Source organism: Aedes albopictus, chromosome 3, assembly GCF_035046485.1.
Source record: "Aedes albopictus strain Foshan chromosome 3, AalbF5, whole genome shotgun sequence".
In the NCBI taxonomy this organism is placed as follows: Eukaryota; Metazoa; Arthropoda; class Insecta; order Diptera; family Culicidae; genus Aedes; species Aedes albopictus.
Genome location: NC_085138.1, coordinates 168110798 through 168133875, shown reverse-complemented (window position 1 = coordinate 168133875; position 23078 = coordinate 168110798). Strand labels below are relative to the sequence as shown.

At 39.3% G+C, this 23078-nt stretch overlaps 1 protein-coding gene across 1 annotated transcript in view; it reads left to right on the top strand.

The window, feature by feature from the left end:
• Window positions 1-118: 118 nt before the first annotated feature.
• LOC109422609 (ribonuclease P protein subunit p21) overlaps window positions 119-23078 on the top strand; it is a 28644-nt gene continuing 5684 nt past the window's right edge. The window contains exon 1 of the mRNA XM_019697416.3: window positions 119-488. Within this exon, the coding sequence (XP_019552961.3) occupies window positions 181-488 (308 nt within the window). The 5' untranslated portion in view covers window positions 119-180. The remainder of the gene's footprint in view (window positions 489-23078) is intronic.

Sequence of the window (23078 nt, the reverse complement as noted above, 5' to 3'; positions counted from 1 at the left end):
AAATGAAACGCTGTGAAACGCGTTTTTTGTGATTGTCCGAGCGGGGCATCCCTCGTTCCGGTTACGCGCTGTCAAATTTCAAAATAAAAACAAAATCTTCAACGCGGATACACGATCCGAATTTCGTAATGATCGAAATTTAAAATTATTTCTGAATAGTCCCTAGTGAATAAATTAGCAATGGTGCCGGTAGAAAATAGTGGCTGTAAAACATCCAAACAGAAACAGAAAAACGGCAAAGCGGAAAATCAAAAACGAAACGACAAACCCGCGAAAGGGCCTCAACGTGGTGGCGGCAATCAGCCGAATGGCAGCAACAACAACAACAATGGTAAAAAGCAGGCCCGGCTCTGCCCCGGGCGGGACACCTACGAGCGGATGAATTTCCTCTACCAGGCTTCGGTACTGATGGCCGATAGCGTTCCGGCCCTATCCGGCAGCTATGGAAGGCTGATGAAGTCCATCGGAAAAAAGGCCACACTGAGGATGTAAGTAATAATCTGTTTATTGTGTTGGGGAAGATTCAAAAATTACGTCCATCGCTTTTCGGAATTTCTAGACCCCCCCTCCCCCCTCTGTCACGCAATTTCCCTATACCCAATACACGTACTGTCACACTTTTCTAGACCCCCCCCCCTCCCCCAAATGTTGGACGTAATTTTTGAACGTTCCCTTGACTTTGTGTTTGATTTATTATTGTCTATCCGGTTGGAATCAAGACCGACATTCAATCAAAAATTGCCATTTTCTTGGTCCACAAGTGTCGCAACTGTTTCGCATCTAGTGCGCTGTGTTGCTGACAACAACGGGAAGGATGCGCACTACATTTGACATGATTAAAAAACGTCGCGAGTTGGGTCGCGTCGCGACTTGATTGTGCGAAGTCCGGTTTGGTGGCGGCCCGACAATATATACGAGAACATTTAATTTTCAACTGGACATTTCTCGCGTTACATTTGAAAAGGGCCTATCCCTAAAATGTAAACAAATCGATTTTGATACCTTTCCATAGCATCCCCCAACAGTAACATACTGTGCAAACACGTTAATCTCATCAGAATCAGAGAAAATAGGTAGAGAAGCGAAGAGTTAACAGCCGCCTGAATGGCAACACTTTTTCTGTTTTGATTTCGTCACTAGGATGTTGGCAACTGCCGAAAAACCGATTAATCCACTTATCGAGGGTAGTGTCTTTCTCGTGTACTGCATTAGAAAATTATTTATGCTGTTGATTTATTAACAAGAAATTATCTAAATTGTATTCCAAAAAGGATCAATGTTCATCAATTTAAGGAATCATTGTTATTTACAGTGATATCCTTGATATTTAAAAATATTGTTAAAAAAATGTTTCAAATGATCGCAATACTTATCGTGAAGTATATGGCAATCGTTAAGGTTTGTTGATTTTGCTCGATAGGATACCAGTTTGACGGTTCGATAAGGTATTTTTGGCTTCACACTCTTCGCTTCTCTACCTATTTTCTCTGATCAGAATAAACCCCACCTTCAAAACGGCCGATCATTACTGTTTTTTTTCTCAATCATTCATAAGCCCGTGCTCCAAATGGGCCAATAACGGCAAAATTTTGTTTTCATTTGTTGGTCCTCTCGTTTGAAGGGCCGACAACCGAAAATTTTCCGAACAGCTCTCAGCCCGAGCGCCGAGAGAGAGAGAATTCTCTCTCTCAAAAAGGGCCAAGCCTTGAAACGATGTCAACAACAGACTCAACCGGAAGGCCAACCCACGCTAAGAAAATTTTAGAAAGACTCACAATAAGGCCGGGTGAAATATTTCAAATTAGCTTAACATATTTATCTAGAATTTTTAATGCTTTTTTGATAATTTTTAATGCAAACTTGATTATTGAAGCATAGATACATCTATTCTTGAGTCATTAAAACGAAAAGCATGTTGAAAAATCCGGAAACTGTGAAATACGAATAGGAAATGTGATGGAAACTGTTTGCATCGATTTTTCTCAATGTTTACGTTCTGGGGAAAGGCCCTTTTCAAATGAAACGCGAGATTTGTAAAATTGGGTTTTTAGGGTGTGAAATCCGCCATTTGCTCCCAACAATCACCCAGCATACTGCACGCTGAGAACACACAACCGACTGCTTGGCGCGCCTACTGAGGACTGACTCGAGCGCTTGAGTGGGTAGAGGCTATCATCGTATGGCAATGACAGCTGCTGTCTCGGCTGGCCCAAACCATAGGCTGGCCCATACCACACATCTCCCCTCTTCTCTCATGTAAAATAAACAATTGATAAAAACTGTCAATAATTGAGAAAAAAAATGACACATTTTTGCACGGCAACAGACATTCGAATCATTTAGAAAAAATAATCCCTGATCTCACATAAAAATGCTTGAATGTTCTGTTCAACATATAACAATACCTATATGTTTTTTTTAAATTTCGTACACCCCGATCTTTTGCGAAAGAATATGTTTCTGGGACATAAACACACCACCCTTCCTTATACGGTTTCTCATTACACCACTGTCGAAATCAACATACTTCGGTTCATACAACTTTCGTGCAGTCGCTATTCCCACGAGAGCGACGGACATCAATGCACCCAAACGCTATGACGTCATATTTTCGATTCCCGCACCCATTTGACCTCCTGTTTAATTTCTTTCATGAAATGAGCGATCAGCTGATTCGAAACGTCTCGCTTATTGTACCATAATAGGAGGTCATTCCGAGCTACACTTTTCTCTTAGGCTGAACTCATTTAACGCATGGTCAACCCGAGAAACATGCAATTTCTTTCCGTACTGTGTGATCGTCCTGAACTACACGCGAATTCACCTCTTCCTCATGCTAAATTCATTTCATGCATGGTCATCTCGAGCAACATGCAATTTCTGTATGTTACGCGTGGTTGTCCCGAACTACACGCGAATTCACCTTTCCCTTAGGTTGAATTCATTCCATGCATGGTCATCCCGAGCAACATGCAATTTCTTTTCATTATGCGTGGTCATCCCGAACTACACGCGAATTTACCTTTTCCTTAGGCTGAATTCATTCCGTGCATGGTCATCCCGAGCAACATGCAATTTCTTTTCATTATGCGTGGTCATCCCGAACTACACGCGAATTTACCTTTTCCTTAGGCTGAATTCATTCCATGCATGGTCATCCCGAGCAACATGCAATTTCTTTTCATTATGCGTGGTCATCCCGAACTACACGCGAATTTACCTTTTCCTTAGGCTGAATTCATTCCGTGCATGGTCATCTCGAGCAACATGTAATTTCTTTTCATTATGCGTGGTCATCCCGAACTACACGCGAATTTACCTTTCCCTTAGGTTGAATTCATTCCATGCATGGTCATCCCGAGCAACATGCAATTTATTTTCGTTATGCGTGGTCATCCCGAACTACACGCGAATTCACCCTTTGACTTAGGCCGAATTCATTCGTCGCATTTGATACTTATCGAGCTAACGATATTAGATGGTAATTCCTAAAATTCCAAAACTGCTCGTACTGTACATATCGTTTCTCAAAAATATTTTACAATACAAAATCAATGAGGGTTTCAAACCGATCAACTTATCAAAACTTCATTTAATTCTTCTGAAGTCTACCGGAAAATTGGGTTTCATGGTTTTAATGGTATCCTTATTATTACTTAATATCAATCTTTAATATCATTATTATCACTTAGTATTATCTTTATTAAAAAACTTAATATCACGATTTGGGTGCCTTGAAACTGTACTAAACATGCATTTAAAGTTTGTATGGGGTTTGTTTGCTAGGGGCGAGAGGGGATGAGCTGTCATTCTTACTATTGAGCTGTCACTACATCCTTGGGAATCTAAACTGTTTTGTTTATCTAACTACCAAAACAAAGACATTGTACTTCAATAGAGTTGTACAACGCTCAGAGAAATGTGCTCCCTCGGCCAAATTGTAGAAAACAATAATATTGCAATTGGCTTTCAAGGGCAAAACAAATCATACTGTTACCCATCTTTATTTCGGTAGCGCAACTACCGAACTGATGATATTTACCTTTTTTACAAATCTGTTGGGGGAATTATTTTATTTTTCCTACTTACAACCCACATCCGACAATTTTTTTAAGTGGGAATGGTAGAACTTTCAATTCCCTCGGTCGCACGTACATTAGTTTAGCATTTTGTTCCACCATTTCCGTGAAAAATGAGATCCGGCTTGTGCAAGTGAGGAGTTGAGGTTAGAATTGTAGGATATTCTAGGTTAGATTTGCTATCCACTTCGCCTGAACGATTTTCAGACGCAGAAATATCGTACTTCTAATTAGTTTTCACTGCCGTAAAAAATACTGTTATGCTCAGAATAATCAGTTATACCTTCGGATCACACTCATTTACTCGTAAATCTCAATCTGACTGTAAAAATAATGAATTTCTTTCCAATGTTTTTAAACCCCGAACGAATTTGACATTGTTTTCGTGAAGCATCATCACGACGACGACAACACTCCCAAGCGGTCGAATCGTCGTTTTGGGAGCGAATAGTCAATCGACCCCATAGCATCCGCAGCTACTCATGCACCTTACTGCACTTTGAAAATGAACCACTCAAACTGAATGCTCAAGGAAAAGAAGATAAGTGTTGAAATAAACAAATTTCAGTTCCAAAATGGCGATGGCAATCATAATTTGCAAATTATAACTATCATCTTTTCTTTCGCAAAATTTTTCAAATTTCACATTTCAATTCACATTAAATTTCCATTCTTTCGTAAAATTGTAAGTCAAGTGCACAAATTTAAACCACAGTCTACATAAAGCTCGTTTTGGAAGCTGCGAACTTATGTGCACTTTGACGATAAAGTAGCCAAATATTATTTTATTCCAAAGTTTTACTCCATAAACTTGGAAATCTAAAAGCCTTTCCATTGTTGTTTTATTTTCCCCCTTGCATTGCTTTTTAGACTATCGTGCAAATTTTCGATCAATCGAACTATTTGTTCAAACATGACACAACAAAGAGAGCAGCACATAAACAAACCGATTATCCCACGCATCACCGTAAAATTTGTAACCAGGACTAAACATTCTAGTAGCGAAACGAACCCATGTGTACTGAAACTGATGGGAACATATTGGGGTGGGACATTTTTTTAGGAGGTCAAATACGGTGCAAAAGACGCACTAAGTCATAACAATAATTGTCTTCATATACAAAAAAATAAATAGTATAGAGTGAAATAAGTGCAAATACAAATTGTAAATTCCTTGTAGAACAATATCTTCATGAAAATTGTCCTTATTAGTTTGATGTGTAATCTGATGTGTAATTTGTTGATCTCTTTACGGTTTGAGAACGTCGAGATGACGACGCCGTTGTCGGTCCATTTTAGTTTTTTTTTATGCTTCGGTGGTCCAAACTACCACACCCCCTTCTTTATTATTTTTCATTATTCCACATATTGTGTGACATCTAAACAAAAGTACAAAAACTGACGTCATCAGTTGCGACTGTTAAGACAACCAACACAAACGCGTTTGATGAGCCCCTTTTTTTTGCACCATTGAACAATCCAAATGACTGTGTGGTAGTGATTTATGCTCAAAATCCCCGTGTTAAGAATTTGTATGAATTGTCAAAACATTTTTTGTTCTCCCGTATATGCATAGGCTTGCATTAGGTTTCGTGAGATTAAATTCGGAGAATTCAATTGTTTCAGACAGCAACCTTAGCCTACCTTACCTTACACGGAACTACAAATGAACCCAAATTTAAGTTGTTTTGACGCAATCCCGGTCTTCCGTGGAATTACTCAAATTTGCGTCAAACTGCGATAGTGGCGAGTGAGTAGTTCTCGTTTGAGAGCGGCAAAAAAATTAACCCAGTGGTAAGTTATTTTCACCCAACGGAGGCCTCAATTGACGCAAATTTGGGTTAACTCAAGAAAACCCAAATTTGGCTTCTTCCACGGAAGAGCAGCGGATGAGTCGGTGCTTCTCTCTTTGTTTTCGAAAACATTGCGGTGGGGCGAGGGAGAAAACAACCCAACTTTGAGTTAAAACTTTAAGCAGTTTAGTCAAATTTGAGTTTTTAAAACTTATTCTTTGGGTTATAATATTTTTCCGTGTACGTTACTTTAACACAAAAGCGAACCGATCACACCAAACGCTCTTCGCATTTTTCACCGGGGATTGTGAGAGCACGTCGAACTCGAACAAACCACACCTACCCTTCGTCCATCGAGCGGGCCGATCCAAATACCGCAATGCAAAATCGTGGGTCAACTCGTACATAACACACCTTCCAAGCAAAACGCGATCATGCACGAGCAGCACTGCCAACCGACACCAACACATCCACAAAAAAATAAGCAGCTGGCTCACCCTGCTGCTTGCATCCCTCCTGCTTTTCACGACCAAGCCGACACACGCACCATTTTTTTTCTTTCGGATGTGCTTCTGCTTTATCCGATTTCCTTTTGTTTTTATTGCACTTTTCACTGCGTTCACTTAACTGAACCCACACAATTATCACACTCCCGGATAAGGCAGTTATGCTGGGTGATTTGTTTTGAAATATTTCGAATTTTTTTAATTGAAAACCTGGCAGGTTCGCCAATGTGAAATCCGCCAATTGCTCCCAACAATCACCCAGCATACTGCACGCTGAGAACACACAACCGACTGCTTGGCGCGCCTACTGAGGACTGACTCGAGCGCTTGAGTGGGTAGAGGCTATCATCGTATGGCAATGACAGCTGCTGTCTCGGCTGGCCCAAACCATAGGCTGGCCCATACCACACATAGGGGTATCCAGATTTTTGCATAATCGGAATCTTCGTCCAAAAAATAGTCGAAATTGTTGGTGCCCGGGAACTATTTCTAGATTGAGTTTAAATAAGGGCGAAAGTAACATGAGAGAGTTCTCTTCATCGACTCTCTCTTCTTCAAATTAAAGTGACAAGATTCAAATTTAATCGAACTTTTTTACACTTAGACGCTAGATTGCATCGTAACCTAGCGATTTATGACCAAAAAGTTCAACAATATTTTTTAAACATTGAACATTATTTTTAAAATGTATGGGGACAATTTTTTGTTCGGGGCGAACTGTCACTTTATCGATTGAACTGTCATTCTATCTACAGAAATTAAAACTGTTTTGTTTATTCAACCATTAAAACAAAGGAATTGGAACGCAATAAAATCACGTTATACTCAGAAAAATGAGCTCTTCTTCCGATTAGGCTATAGAAAATAGCAATATTTTATTCACTAATCAACCCAATTGTTGACCCTGGTCTAAATTATGGGGATAAACTTACTAAAGTACATATAGGTAAGGTATATCTCAGGTCTTGTAAAAATCGTGGAAAAAATCAAATTCTTCTTGGTACATATCTAGTAGTAATTCATATCGTAAACAGAGCACAGAGAAAGGAAAAGCAAATGCCAACATATTTCCATTATCGTTATTGGTAGTACGGAATATCTTGATCGTTAAAAATGTATCTTCAGGACTTGCTCTTCGTAACGCCTCAAATGGGACAAAGCCTGCCTGTCAGTGTGTTCTATGAGCACGTTCACATTTGTTCACTGAAAGCTTCCTCTACAAATGAGCATTCAGCAAGTGTACATCGTGTGGCAAGCAAGCAGATATTCTATGCCCAAGGAAGTTCAGGAAAAACACCTCAAGAAATTCTTGCTAGAATCCCATAACAAGTCTCTGAATAATCCCTGGAGGAATCCACGATGGAGTTTTCGGAGAAATTCCTTGAGGAGTTCCTGAAGAAATCAACAGCTGATATTCCCAGAGAATTCCTGGAAAAAATCCTGGAGGCACCTCCGCAAAATTTCTGAAAGAATTACTTCTTAAGGATGTCCTGGAGGAATTTCTGAAGCAGATTATGAAAAAATCTTCTATGGAATTCCAGGAAAAACCCACAAATAATTTTAGGATAAATTCCTGAACGAGTTCCTCGAGAAATCCGTGGAGGAGTCCCTAAAGAGATCTCTGAAAGAATTCCTGGGGAAATTCCTAGAGGAATCTCTGAAGGAACTGCTGGAGGAATCCCTGATGGAATTCTTGAAGCAACTCCTCCAGAAATTTGTGAATAATCCCTGCAGAAATTTCTGGAGCAATCCCTAAAAAAATCTGGAGGAAACCAAGATGAACTTCGATCTTCCACAAGAATCCTTGAATATACTCCAGGAGTAATCTCTGACGGAACTTCTAGAAGAACGTCTGAAGCAATTTCTAAATGAATCCCTGAATAAGTTCCTGAAGGAATTGATCAAGAAATTCCTCGATGTATCCCTCAAAAACTTACTGAGTGAATCCTTGATGAAATTCTTTAAGGAAACCCTAATCTTTTGAAAAATCCCTGAAAGAACTTGTGAATGAACCCCTGAAAAAACTTACTGGATCGAAATTCCTATATTAATTCCTGAAATTTCTGAAAAAAAGCCTGAAAGAGTTTGTAGAGAAATCCTTGAAGGAGATCCTGAATAAATTCCTGAAAGAGTACCTGGCGAAATCCCTAAAGGAATTCTTGGAGAAATCTCTTAAGAAGTTCCCGAAAAAAATCACTGAATGAGGTTCTGAAAAAATCCTTCCAGCCTTTACAGGAGAATAAATTTCATCCAGAAATTTGAGGAAAAATGTCGAAAATAATTCCAGGAATAATCCATGAAGGCTTTTAGGACAAAAAAATCTGTAGCACTTCTTGGATAAATCCTTGAAGAAATCTTTGAAAGCTTTCCTGGAGAAATCCTTCAAGAAATTCTAGAAAATATTCTTTGATATAGTTTCTGGAGAAATATATCCAACAACTACATATAAGAGAAATCTCTCAAAGATATCCAGGAAAATCCTAGCAGAAATTCCTGGATCTATTCACGAAAACAATCGCTCCTGAAAAAATCCTGAAGGAGTTCTGGAGGAATCCCTCAGTAAGTTTACGAAAAAAATCCCTCAATTCCAGAAAAATAATTCTAGAAGAAATTCGTGTAGTAATCCCTGGAAAGTTTCTGGAGGGGCCCCTGAAGGAGTTCCTGGAGGTATTCCTGAATGGATTTGAGAAGATATCCCTGTAGGAGTTCCTGGAGAAGTTTCTCTAATCTAAAATTTCCAGGGAAATCCGTAAAGCAATTTCTGGAGGAATTTAAGAAGAAAATCTTAAAGGAATCCCTGCAGAAATTCCTAGAGGAAATCGAAAAGAAGTTCCTAGAGGAATCCCCGAAGAATCCCTGCACTATTTTTTCCCTGAATCCCTCAAGGAATTCCAGATGAAATCTGTCAATGAACTTCAAGAGAAATTCCTCAAAGAATTCAAGGAGAAATCTCTTAAGAAATTCCTTGAAAAAAATCCTTGGCAAATCCTTGAAGGAACTGCTGCAGGAATGTCTAAAGAAATTTCTGGAGGAATCCTTGTATTAACGCCAGGAGAAACCTCTAAAAGAACTTCTAGAACAATATTTGAAGAAACTCCTGAACAAATCTTTGAATAAATTCGTGAAGGTATCGCTGAAGAATATCCTGAATCAATCCCCAATGGAGTTTAGAGAAATCTCTTGAATTAACTTCAGATTGCTGACGGAACTGCTACAGGAATTCCTGGAAGATTGACAGATGTTCTTCTGCAGAAGCACCACTATGCGGACGAGCGTTGTTTTGAGACAGCAAATTTTGACACAAACACTTTGAAGGCAAAGCCAGTTATGCCTGGTTTACATTATTCAACTGAAACGAGCATTTCACTTGCAAGCTTCTCAAAAACATTCATTCGAAATGAATGATGTGTTCAGACTCAACAAACGACTCGAACGGCCACTTGAATGCCCTTGAACGCATCTCGGTTGAAGCAAGTATTTACGTTGTTCAATTCGTGCGGTTCGTAAGCAAGCTGAATTGAATTCAGCTCATTTGACAAATGACTTGAATTCAACTCACATGAATCGCGGGTTCAGACGGGGCAAGTGAGATGATTTCGTTTGGCTTGAACCAAAAAGTTCAACTTTCGTTCAAGTCAAGTCAATTGCGCAAGTGAGATTCAATTCAATTCACATTCAATTGGACACTTTCCATTGACTTGAATCAAGTCACTTGCAACATGTAAACCAGGCATTACAGATTTTCGTTTCTCTTAAACGGACGCCCAATCTGCATCCACAAATCCGGTTATAGGTGACGAAGACTCATTGCGCTTATACATCAAGCCGAACTTGGTAGTGCCCTTCAGATATCTCAAGACGCACTTCAGAGCCTGCCAATGATGGTCCTCCGGGTCCTGCTGGTAACGACCTGGGTAGCTCACCGGGAAGCAGAGGTCAGGTCGAACATAAAGCATCTGGTACATCACGCTTCCTAGTAGTTCTCTCCTGGGATTCCTCAAGAATTTAGCCAGAACCTGCAGGAAATCCTCCAGAAATTCTTCCAAAAATTACTCCCGCGATTTCCCCGAGATTTCAAGAAATTCCTATAAAATTGCCAAGAAATTACGCCAAAAAATGCTCCTGAAATTCCTCCAGGAACTTCTTCTGAAATTATACCTGGAATTCCTCCTGAAACTGCTTCAGGAATTTCTTTTTGGAATCATACCAGGAAAACCTCCAGAAATTTCACCGGAAATTTCATCAGGAAGTTCACCAGGAGTTCCTTTTATCATATCTTCAGGAATTCCACCAAGATTTCCTCAAGGAATTTCTCCAAGAATTTCTTTAAGACATCTGCCTAGAATACCTCCAAGAATCCCTCCAGAAATTCCTCTAAAAATCCTACAGAAATTTCCCCAATAAGTTTCCCTGTAAGACTTCTGCCAAGAATTCTTTTAAGAATTCCTTCAGGAGTTTCGCCAGAAATACCTCCACGGATTTTTCAAGAAATTTCTTCAGGAATTCATCTTGAAAATCCTACAGAAATTCCTCGAAGATTCTTCAGGAAACCTCCAGAATTTCCTCAAGAAAATACTCCTGGGACAACTCTAGGGATTCTTCCGAATTTTTTTAAGGGATTTTTGCAGGATCTGCTCCGAGACTTCTTCCAAGGATTTCTCCAGGAATTTCTCCAGGAATTACTTCAAGAATTCTGTTAAGAATACCTCCAAAAATTCCACCAGGAATTTCTCCAGCAATTCCTCCAAACATTTCTTCATAAATTCCTCCAGGAATTTCTCCAGATATTCCTTTAAGACTTCTGCTAAGAATTCCTCCTAGAATCCATCCAGGGATTCCTTTATAAACTCCTCTAGGAATACTTCCAGAGATTTTTCAATGAATATCTTCAGGAATTCTTCCAGGAAATCCTTCAAAAATTCCTCCAGAAATGCCTACAGGAATCCGCCCAGTAATTCCAACAAGAATTCCTTCGGGAGATCCTCCAGGAATTCTCCCAAGACATCCGCCAAGAATTTCTCCAACAATCCCTTCCAGAACTCTTTTCCAAGAATTTCTTCCGGAATACCTCCAAGAAATCCATCAAAAATCTCTAAGCATTTCTGCAGGAATTCCTTGAAGAATTCTTTCAGGAAATTTTCCAAGAATTCCTACAAAAATACTTCCAGGAATTTCCAGGAAGATTTTCTTGAAAAAAAAATCTTAAGAATTCCTGGAGTACTTTCTGGAAGAATTCATGTAGTAATTTTTGCGGAAATTTTAAAAGAATTTCTTGTAGGATTCCCTAGAGTAATTCCTGGAGGATTTCCTGGAATAATTCTTGGAGGAATTACTGGAACAATTCCTACAGGAATTTCTGGAGGAATTCCTGCAGTTATTTATTTATTTATAATTATACGCGTAGCATAAGGCTGGCAGTTTTTTTTTATCACTACACCATTATTATTCTCAATGATATTATGTATCGAATTCAAGTTATTGAGGTTTCCTATCTATAGCTGATTTATGTATGTTGCTATACAAATGGGAAACTCTGGAATATCTAGTTAGTTTGAAAAGATATATCACACATGCATTCAGCGCAAGTCTTAATTTGTCACTTGACGAAATCAAAGCATTTGATATAAGAAACACGAAATGCGGCAATATCAAAGATTTAAACTGTTTAAATTTAGTACTTGTACTAAATGTGTAAATTAGTCTATGCTTGTACTGAAATGCCTAGCTAGAGTATTTCCCGGAACAATCCCTAAGGGAATTCCTGTAATAATTCCTAGAGGAATTCCTGGAGTATTTGCTGGATGAATTTCTGAAATACATCCTGGATGCTATATGCTGGAGGAATTCTTGGGGGAATCCCTGGAGGAATTTCTGAAGGAATCCCTAGAGATGTTACGGGAAGAATTTACAAAGAAAGCTTTGAAGGAATTAGTAAAGGAATTCCTGAAGCAGTTCCATGAAGAATTCCAAGGAAACCTTGGAAGAATCCCTTGATGAATTTCTTGAGAAGTCCCTGAAGGAATTATTGAATGAATTTAAGACGCAATTCCTAAAGAAATTTCTGGTTGTATTCGACGGAATTCTGGGATATCTCCCAGCGGGATTTCATGGATTCGAATCCCTGGAAAATTTCAGGAGGAATTCCTTGATGAAATCTTGGTTGAATCCTGGAGGAATCTCTGGAGGCATCCCTGGAATGATTCGAGGTGGAATCCCTTGGACAATTCCCGGAGGAATTCCACAAGGGATTCCTTGAGGAATTTCAGAAAAAAATCCCTGTGAGGAATTCCTGGAAGAACCTGCTGGAGGAATTTCGGGTTGAATTTTTGGAGGATACCATTGAGGAATTTCTGAAGGAATCCCTTGATGAATTTCTAGATCAATTATCCGTTATTCTTGGAGGATGACCTAGCTCACCAAGGGAATGTTGCTAAGTTATCAGAATTGCTCTCCGAGGTTCTAAGAGTAGCGTAGATTGTATTCCGCATGCATTCGCTACAATAAAAATATCCAGCGATTTAAAGATATTACTACGAATATTATGAGGTGTAACAGATACAATCGTGAAAGAATTATGCCGATGGAGTGAAGAGATACAAGAGTAGAGCCTGTAGACCTTGAAGGTACTAATTCTAGAATAGTTAGGAAAGCCTGGAATAACACATAAATGTACCAAAAGCATTATAGTTGTGCACTGAGGTTCCATCAGCAGTATGGACTACATTCCACGAATATTTTTTTTATAATTAAAGCATGATACAGTATGTATGCAACGCTTGTGTCGTGCACACAACGTTCAGCAGCTTAAGCGCCACTCTCGGGTTAGAGAGGCTGCTGACGCTTTTTTACCGGCCCGGCAAAAGACTCAATATCAGGGCGAGTTCTGAAGTGGCTCAAACACGTCGTGTTCCCCGACGAACCCAAATGGAGGCTTAACCGAATCAAGAAATTGAAAAAAAGGATCTCCGAATAAAAATTTAGTAAAAACTAATTCTGAAAGCTTCAAACAATCTAAGAAAGAAAGCGCTGTATTTGGACCTTATTGGATTCACGATTTTACAATTCCTTTTTCTCTACGAACTGTTGAATATTGGTCCCTACTTTGAGCTCAAAGATCTATACTAATGACTTACAGTTTGGTGCAAATTGTGTGCTGATATTCGATGGTGATACTCGGGCAGCGTTCCCGATGTCGTGCGACAAAAAGATGCACCGCTCGCGACACGCTCGTTCTTCTTCGGTGTTACTTGTAGGTTGTAGACCTCGTGGTAGCTGAGGCAATGTAGCACGTGCTCTTCACTCGGGCGATGGGGAGAGGCAATGTTCAGAACCGGCGAGAGGCGACCGATCGGCGGTGCTCGCGTCTCAACCACTAGCGTGCACAGGGGGGGGCAAGGGGGGGCACTTGCCCCCCCTTCTATAAAACATTATATGCACCATTTTTTGCAATTCTTGCACCTTGGATCTTACCACGCAATGTTGAGAATCACTGAGCTATGGTGCACCATTGACACATACAATTTCTTAGTATCTCATGCACAACCATGATGTTGTCAGAATCATCTAGGCTAAACTCACGCACCATCTTCTAACTAATCAGTGATGTCAGCACCACATTTGAAAAACATGCACCATTTTGGCATTTCGTATTCCAAAACTGTATTCCATGTACGAGAACCATGGTGACTTCGGCACCACATTGAATTCTAAGCACCATTTTTGCAATTCGTGCACCTAGCCATACAAAATAACGAGTATCACTGAAAAACAGTGACGACTAATACAGCACACTAACATCATGCACCTTCTTCAAAGCTTTCAATACACCATCATGTTGTCCACAGAATGATCTAGGTATCCACGCATTAAGATGATCGCATGAAATGTCTTTTTATCAATTAAGTATCTAATACCTCATACTGATATGCACCATCATGAGACTTCATGCACCATCACAGCTCTTCAAGCACCATTTCAGCGTTTATCAGGCATATAAAGCACCGTAATGCCGTAAGCATCACATAAAATACATTTTTTTGTATGCTATGCACCATTTTTGCAATTCGTGCACCCAACCATATTGATAAGCTTTGAAAAACGGTGTCAACTAATGCATCATCTAGCATCATGCACTTTCTTCAAAGCTTTCCAACCACCATTTTGGTATTCACTATATCATCTAGGCATCTTATGCACCATTATGATGTGGTTCACAAGTGAATTTGATGCACCATTTTGACATTTCGCATACAAAAAAGCATTCCTTGTTGATTTCTGTGCCGTATTCAGTTTCCTGCACCATTTTTGCAATTCGTGCACCTATACATATATGGAATTTGTTGAGTATAACTGAATCATGGTAAAACTAATGCACCATACAAACATCATGAAGCTCCTTTGCATTCCATGCACCACCATGATGATCACATAAATATCTAAGCACCATCTCACGCGTCATCTAAGCATTTAATTCACATTTGAATTTCATAAGCTCCATTTTGCCATATCGTACACCCAATTGTGTTCCATGTACCTGATCCATGTTGACTTCCGCACCACATTAAATTCTATGCATCATTTTTGCAATTCTTGCATTTTGGATCTAATCAGCCAATGTTGAGAATCACTGAATCATGGTGGCGACAAATGCACCCCTGATACATACAATTTCAGTGATGTCAGCACCATATTCAAATAACATGCACCATTTTGGCATTTCGTATTCCAAAACTGTAATCCATGTACGTGAACCATGGTGACTTCGGCACCACATTGAAATCCAAGCACCATTTTTGCAATTCGTACACCTAGTCATACACAATGTCGAGTGTCGCTGAATAACGGTGAAAACTAATACAGCACACTAACATCATGCACCTTCTTCAAAGCGTCCACAGAATGAACTAGGTATATCCACGCATTATGCTGATCTCATGCACTATCTTTTAATAAACTAGAAATCAAATGCATCATACTGATATGCACCATCGTTAAATTTCACGCACCATCAAAGCTTTCCAAGCACCATTTCAGCGTTTATTATATCATCTAGGCATCTGATGCACCATTATGTTGTGAGCATCACATAAAAAACTTTTATTTTGTGTGATGCGCACCATTTTTGCAATTCGTGCACCTAATCATGCAACATGTTGAATAACGGCGACAACTAATGCAGCACACTAGCATCATACGCCTTCTTCAAAGCTTTTCATGCACCATTTTGGCATTCATTATACCATCTAGGTATCTTATGCACCTTTATGATGTGGTTTACATTTGAATTTGATGCACCATTTTGGCATTTCGCATACAAAATAGTATTCCACGTACCTGGAACATGTTGATTTCTGTGCCACATTGAGTTTCCTGCACCTTTGCACGAATTGCATGTGCACCTTAATATGAAACATGACGAGTATAACAGAATCATAGATAATGCACCATACATACATCATTCATTCCATGCACCACCATGATGTTCACAGAATCATCCAGGCACCATCTCACGTTCCATCTTTTAATCAAATATGTGTCTAATTGCGAAATAATGCACCATCGAAATTGTATGCATTACTAAAGCTTTCAATGCGTAATCATGGCGTATATCTGTAGTAATCCGTGAAGGCATTCCAGGAGAAATCCCTGGAGAAATTTCAGGAGGAATCCTTGAAGGCATTACTAAAGAAGTGCTTGAAAGAATTCTTGAACGTAGCTCTCAAAAACTGGAAGAGGAGTCTAGAGAAATTCCTGTAGAATTTGCAGGAGGAACTACTAATGGAATTACTGGAAATATTATTGAAGAAATTCCTGGAGGCATTTCTAAAGGAATCCTTGAAGGATTTCCTGGGGGAATCCGTAGAGAAATTCGTGAAAGAATTCATGAAGGAATTTGTGAAGAAATATTTCGAAAAACTCCTGGACAAATTTCTGGAAGAGTTCCAGCAGGGGCTCTTTAACGAATCCCTGGAGTAAACTCTGGAGGCAATCCTGGAAGAAACCCTGGAGAAATTCCTGGAAGAATTTCTGGAGGATTCTCTGAAGGCATTCCCGAAGGAATCCTTGGGAGAATGCCTGGAGGTTTCCTTGTAAGAATTCCTGGAGGAACTTCTGGAAGAATGTCCGGAGAAATTTCTGCAGGAATCCCTGAGGAAATTTCTGGAGGGACATTTGGAGGAGTTTCTAGAAGAATTCCTGGAGGAAGCTATGAGAAATTCCTGGAGAAATCCCTGATGTAATCCCTGGAGGAATTCCTGAAGGAATCCGTGAAGGAATAACAGGATGAAACACTGGAGGGGTAACAGAAGGAACCCATGGAATAATTCATGGAGGAATTCCAGGATGAATTGCTGGAGGAATTACTGAAGGATTTTTTGGAAAAATTCCTGCATGAATTTGTGGAAGAATTACTCGAGGAATTCAATGATGAATCCTTGCAGAAATAACTGGAAAAATCTCTGGCAGAATTTGTGGAGCAATTTCTAAAGGAATCAGTGGAGTCATTCCTGAAGGAATTTTTGGGAGAATCCGCGAAAAAATTCTTGGAGGAATTTCTGGAGGCATGCTTTCAAGACTCATTGGAAGAATTTCTGGAGGGTTTTCAGGAGGAATACTTGGAGGAATCTCTGGAGACATTCATAGAGAAAATCCTAGAGAAAGCTTTGGAAAAATTCCTAGAGAAATCCCTGCTGTAATCCTAGGAGGAATTCCTGAAGGAATCCGTAAAGCAATTCAAGGATGAATCCCCGGAGAATTATTAGAGAAACCTCTGGAAAAATCCCTAGAGGTTTTTCTGGAGAAATTCCTAAAAAAATGTAGGAATTCCAGGAAGAATTTCTGGAGGATTTCCTGAAGGGATTCTTTGAAAAAACACTTGACTATCACGCTGAGGACCTGGGATCGAATCCCACTCCCGACAAACTCACAAAATGTGAGTTCTTCCTTTGGAAGGGAAGTAAAGCGTGGGTCCCGAGATGAACTAGCCTAAGGCTAAAAATCTCGTTAATACAAATAAAAAAAAAAATACTTTGAAAAATTTCTGGAAAAATATTTGCGGCTTCCTGAAGGAATGATTAAAGGAACTCCTCGAGCAAAAGATTTCCTAGAGGGATTTTTGAGGAATATCTAAAAAAATCATTGATGAATCCCTGGAGGAATTCCTGGAGAAATTCCTGGCGAAATCTATGGAGGAATACCTGATAAAATTTTTCAAAGAATTCCTGGAGCAGTTCCAGGAGAAGTTTTTTTTCTGGAGAAAACCGAGGATAAATTCTTGTAGGAATACCTAGAGGAATTCTTGGAGGAATCCATGAAGAATTTTTAAGATGATTTTCTGGAGCAATCAATAGAGAATTTTTTATAGTTGTCCCAGGAAAAATTTCTGGAGAGATTCCTTGAAAAATTCCAGAAAAAAAATCCTGAAAAAAATGTCTGTAGAAATCCCTGGAGAAATTTCTCGAGGAATTCCTGGAAGAGTTTCGGGAGAAATTTCTTCAGGATTTTCTGGAGAAATCCGAGCAGGAATTCATTTAGGAGTCCTTGCAGAAATTCCTGGAGGAATCTCTGTAGAGATTCCCGAAGGTATTCAAGATGGAATCAACGAAGGAATTTTTGCAGGAATAATGGATGAGTTCCTGGAGGAATTTCCGAAAGAATTTTTTGAGGAAATTTTTGCGAAACATTCCTGGAGAAATTCCTGGATGCTTTTCTTGAGGAATCTCTGGGGAAATTCATGTTTGAATTCCGGGAGGTATTTCTGGATAAATTCCTGAAGAATTTTTTGGTGGAATAACTTGAGAAATTCCTGGATTAATTCTTTAAGAAATTTCTGGACAAATATTTATAACTTCCCGGAGGAATGTCTAGAGGAACTCCTCGAGGAATTTGTGAAGGATTTTTTTGAGTAATTGGATGAATTCCCGACGAAATTCCTGGAGGAATCCATGAAGAAATCCCTAAAGGAATTCCTAGAGAAATTCCCAGAAAAAATCCGGGAAAAATCCCTGCAGTAATCCTAGGAGGGATTCCTGAAGGAATCTGTGAAGGAATTCAAGGATGAACCCCTGAAGAATTCCTAAAAAAATCTGGAAGAATCCATAAAGATTTTTCTGGAGAAATTCCTGAAAAAATGAAGTAATTCCTGGAAAAAAATCTGGAGGACTTCCTGAAGGAATTCTTTGAAAAATTTCTGGAACAGTTCCGGGAGAAGTTTTTTTCTGGAGAAATCCGTGGATGGACTCTTGGAGGAATACCTAGAGGAATTCTTGGGGGTATCCATGAAGATTTTTTTAGAGAATTTTCTGGAGCAAAACTAGAGAAATTTTTATAGTTGTCCCAGGAGATTCCTGGAAAAATTTCAGAAAAAAAATCCTGAAAAAAATTCTGTGGAAATCCTTGGAAAAATTTCACGAGGAATTCCTGGAAGAGCTCCGAGACAAATTTCTCCAGGATTTTCTGGAGAAATCCGAGCAGAAATTCCTTGAGGTATCCTTCTAGGGGCAAGACAGAGCTCACGAGAGGAAACCTGCGTTCGAAATGTTGTTCAGAATTCCTCACGATTCCTCAGGTTTTCTCCTGTTTGCACCGAAGTGTAACCTGGCATCAGTTTTAAATTCAATAGTGTTGCATGTGCTGAAGGAAAACAATGAAATTCAATGGAAATATTTCAAATTGGCTGCTCAGAATTTCTCAGAGTTGCACCCGTTTGCACAGTGTCTTGCCCCAAGGTATCCTTGCAGAAATTCCTGGAATTACTGAAGAAATTTTTGAAGGAATGAATGGAGGAATTTCTGGAGGAATTCCCGAAAGAATTCTTTGAGGTATTTTTTGCGAAACATTCCTGGAGGAATTCCTGGAGAAATTCCTGGATGATTTTCTTCAGGAATCTCTGGAGAAATTTCTGGGAGAATCCATGTTTGCATTCCGGGAGGTATTTCTGGATAAATTCCTCCAGAATTTTTGGAGGAATTCATTTATGAATTCTTAGAGGAATAACTAGAGAAATTCCTGGATGACTTCTTTAAGGAATTTCTGGACAAATATTTCAAGCTTCCTGGAGGAATGTCCTCGAAGAGTTATTAAAGGGTTTTTTTTGAGAAATTTCTGAAGAAACTCATGGATGAATTCCCGAAGAAATTTCGGAGGGATCCATGAAGAAATCTCTTGAGGAATTCCTAGAGAAATTCCCGGAAAAGATCCGGAAAAACATATTTTAGGATTTTCTGGAGGAATTATTCGAGGAATTTCTGAAAGAATCCCTGGAGACAATATTGGAGGAATTCTGGCAGAAATTCTTAGAAAACTTTCTGCAGGAATTCCGGCAGCAATCCTTGGAGGTATTTCATGAGGATTCCATGGAAGTATCCCTGGAGGAATTCTTGGAAGGGTTCCGGGAAACATTCCTTTAAAATTCTCTGGAGGAATTCTGACAGAAATTCTTCTGTAATTCCTGGAATTTCTGGAGTAAATCCTGGAGGTATTTCTGGATGAATTTTTGAAGAAATTCATGAATAAATCGTTGAAGGAATGAATCCCTGAAGAAGTTTTTTGAGAATTTCCTGTAGAATGGCCTGGAGGAATCCATGGAAGAAGTGCTCGAGAAATTCCAGGAGGAATTCCTGGAAGAGTTCCGGGAGAAATTCCTTTAGGATTTTCTGGAGGAATTTGTAGAGCAATTCCTTGAAAAATCCCGGGCGGAAATATTGAAGAAATTCTTGCGGACATTCCTAAAGGATTTTTTCTAGAAGAAATTTCATAAGGAATCTCTGGAGGAATTCCTGTGGGTAATTCTGGAGGAATTCCTGGAGGTGATTCTGAAGAAATTTCTGGAGTATTTACTGGAGGAATTATTTGGGGAAATTCTGGAGAAATCGGCACCAACATTTCAAAAGGGCGTAACTGCATTTACAACCAATGCCTTCTCACAAAGCTGTGGAGCGTATCCCATCCCTCTCGAGCAATCCACTAGCACAAATAGAAAGATAAAATCCTCCTCTTTCGATTAATGGATGTGAATTGCGTGAGATGAATGAAATACGACCCACAGCTCTGTGAGAAGGCATTGGTTGCAAAAGCAGTTACGCCCTTTTGAAATGTTGGTGCCGAAATGTATGAGGTTTCATGGAGAAATTTCTGAAGGAACTCCTCGAGAAATTTCTAAAGGAATTTCTGGAGGAATTTCTGCAGGATTTTTTTTTTAATTCTGAAGAAATTTTTTAACGAATCCCTGCAGGAACTCTTTGAGAAACTCCTAGAAAAAGTTCTTGAGGAATTCTTTAAGGAATGCAAGGAGAAATCCCTGTAGTTCTGGTGAAAATTCCCAGAGGATTTTTTAGAGGAATCCCTGGAGGAGTTCCTGGTAGAATTTCTGATGCTCTTCCTTAAGAAATTTCTGAAAGAATTTTTGCGGAGGAATTTTTGTGGAATTTCTGAAGAAATTCATGAATGAATCCTCGGAGGAATTCCTGAAGAAATGCCTTGAGAATTTCCTGGAGGAATCCATGGGGGAATTTTTCGAGGAATTCTAGGTGAAATTCAAGGAAGAGTTCCGTTTCATTTAGGATTATCTGGAGGAATGCGAGGATCAATTCTTGGAGGAATCCCTAGATGAAATATTGTAGGAATTCTGACAGTCATTTCTAAAAGAAAATTTCAGGAGGAATCTCTGGAGGAATTATTGGAGTATTTACCAGAGGAATTATTTGAGGAATTTCTGGTGAAATATATGAGGCTTCCTGGAAACCTAATGGAGGAATGCCTGAAGGAACTTCTCGAGAAATTTCTGAAGGAATATCTGGAGGAATTTCTGAAGATATTAATTATTGCATCCCTGGAGGAATTCCTGAAGTAATTTCAGGAAAAAAAATCCTGGAGAAATTCCTAGGGGATTCCGTGGAGGATTCCCTGGTGGAATTTCTCGCGGAATCATTCGAGGAACTCCCGGAATTCCTGGAAGAGTTTCGGGTGAAATTACTTTAGAATTTTCTGGTGGAGTCCATGGATGAATTTCTGGGAGAAATCTCTGGAGGCATCTCGGAGGAATTTCTGGAGGAATGTCTGAAGGAACTACTCGGGCAAATTCTGAACGAATACCTGGTGGAATTTTTTGAGGAATTTCTAAAGAAATTTATGAATGAATTCCTGCAGGAATTCTTGGATAAATTGCTGGAAAAATCCTGAAGAAATTCTTGAAGGAATCCGTGGAGGATTTCCTGGACAACTTCCTTGCGGAATTTCTCTAGGAATTCTTGGAAGGGTTCCGGGAGACATTCTTGGGGAACTCAGGCAGAAATTCCCAGAGAAATTTCTGGAGGAATGCCTGGAGGAACTGCTGGAGGAATTTCAGGAGTTCTCTTGGGAGTTCTTCCTCGACCAATTTCTGAAAGAATTCCTGGTGGAATTTATGGAGCATTTTTTGTGGAATTTCTGATGAAATCCATTAAGGAATTTCTGATGAAATTTTTTGAGAATTCTCTGAAAGAATCCATGGAAAAATCCTTGGAGAAATTTCTTGAGGAATACCTGGAAGAATTCCGTGAGAAATTCCTTTAGCATGTTATGGATGCATCCGCGGAGGAAATATTGGGGGAATTCTGAGAGACAGACATTCAGGAGTTTTCCTAGAAAAATGTCAGGAGGGATCTCTGGAGAAATTTTAGGAGTATTTACTGGAGGAATTCCTGGGGTTTTTTTTTTGAAGAATTTCTGGAGAAATATATGAGGCTTCCTGGGAGAAATGTCTGAAAGAACTCCTCGAGGAATTTCTGAAGGAATTCCTGGAGGAATTTCTGGAAGAAGTTTCTGAGGAATTTCTGAAGAAATTCAATAATGAATCCCTGGAGAAATTCCTTAAGAAATTTTTGGAAAAAATCCTAAAGAAATTCCTAGAGGACTGCTTGAAGGTATTCCTGGAAGAGTTTTGGAAGAAATTTCTTTAGGATTTTTTGCAGGAATCCGTGGAGGGATTCCTGAAAGAAATCACTGGTTGCATATTGGAGGAATTTCTCAAGAAATGTCTGAAGAAACCCCTCGAGGAATTTTTAAAGGAATATCTGGAGGAATTTCAGAAGAAATTCATTATTGAATCCCTGAAAGAATTCCTGAAAAAAAAACTCTGGAAAAAATCCTGGAGAAACTACTGGAGGAATCTGGGTAGGATTCCCTGTAGAGATTCCTCGCGAAATTTTTGGAAGAGTTCCGGCAGACATTCTTTTGGATTCTCTGGAGAAATTCTGGCTGAAATACCTAGAGGATTTTCTGGAGAAATCCCTGGAGGAATTTCATGAGGAATTCTTGGAGGATTTTTTTTGAGGAATTCCTGTAGGAATTTCTGGCGTTATTTTTCGAGAGATTTCTGGAGGAATTTGTTGAGGAATTTAAGAAGGATTTTTTGAAATGATTCATGGATGAATCCCTGAAGAAATTCCTGTAGAAATTCGTTGAGAATTTCCTGGATAATTTTCTGAAGGAACTCCTGGAGGAATTTCTCAAGGAATTCCAGGAAGATATTCTTCAGAAATTCCTTTAGGATTTTCTGGGGGATTCCGTGGGGCAACTCCTAGAGGAATCCCTGGAAGAAATATTGGGGGCAGACATTTCTAGTGGATTTTTCCTAGAAGAAATTTCAGGCGGAATTCCTGGATGAGTGTAGAATTAGCATCTAAGTTAAAATACACAAAAATAAAAACTAAAAAAAAAAGGAA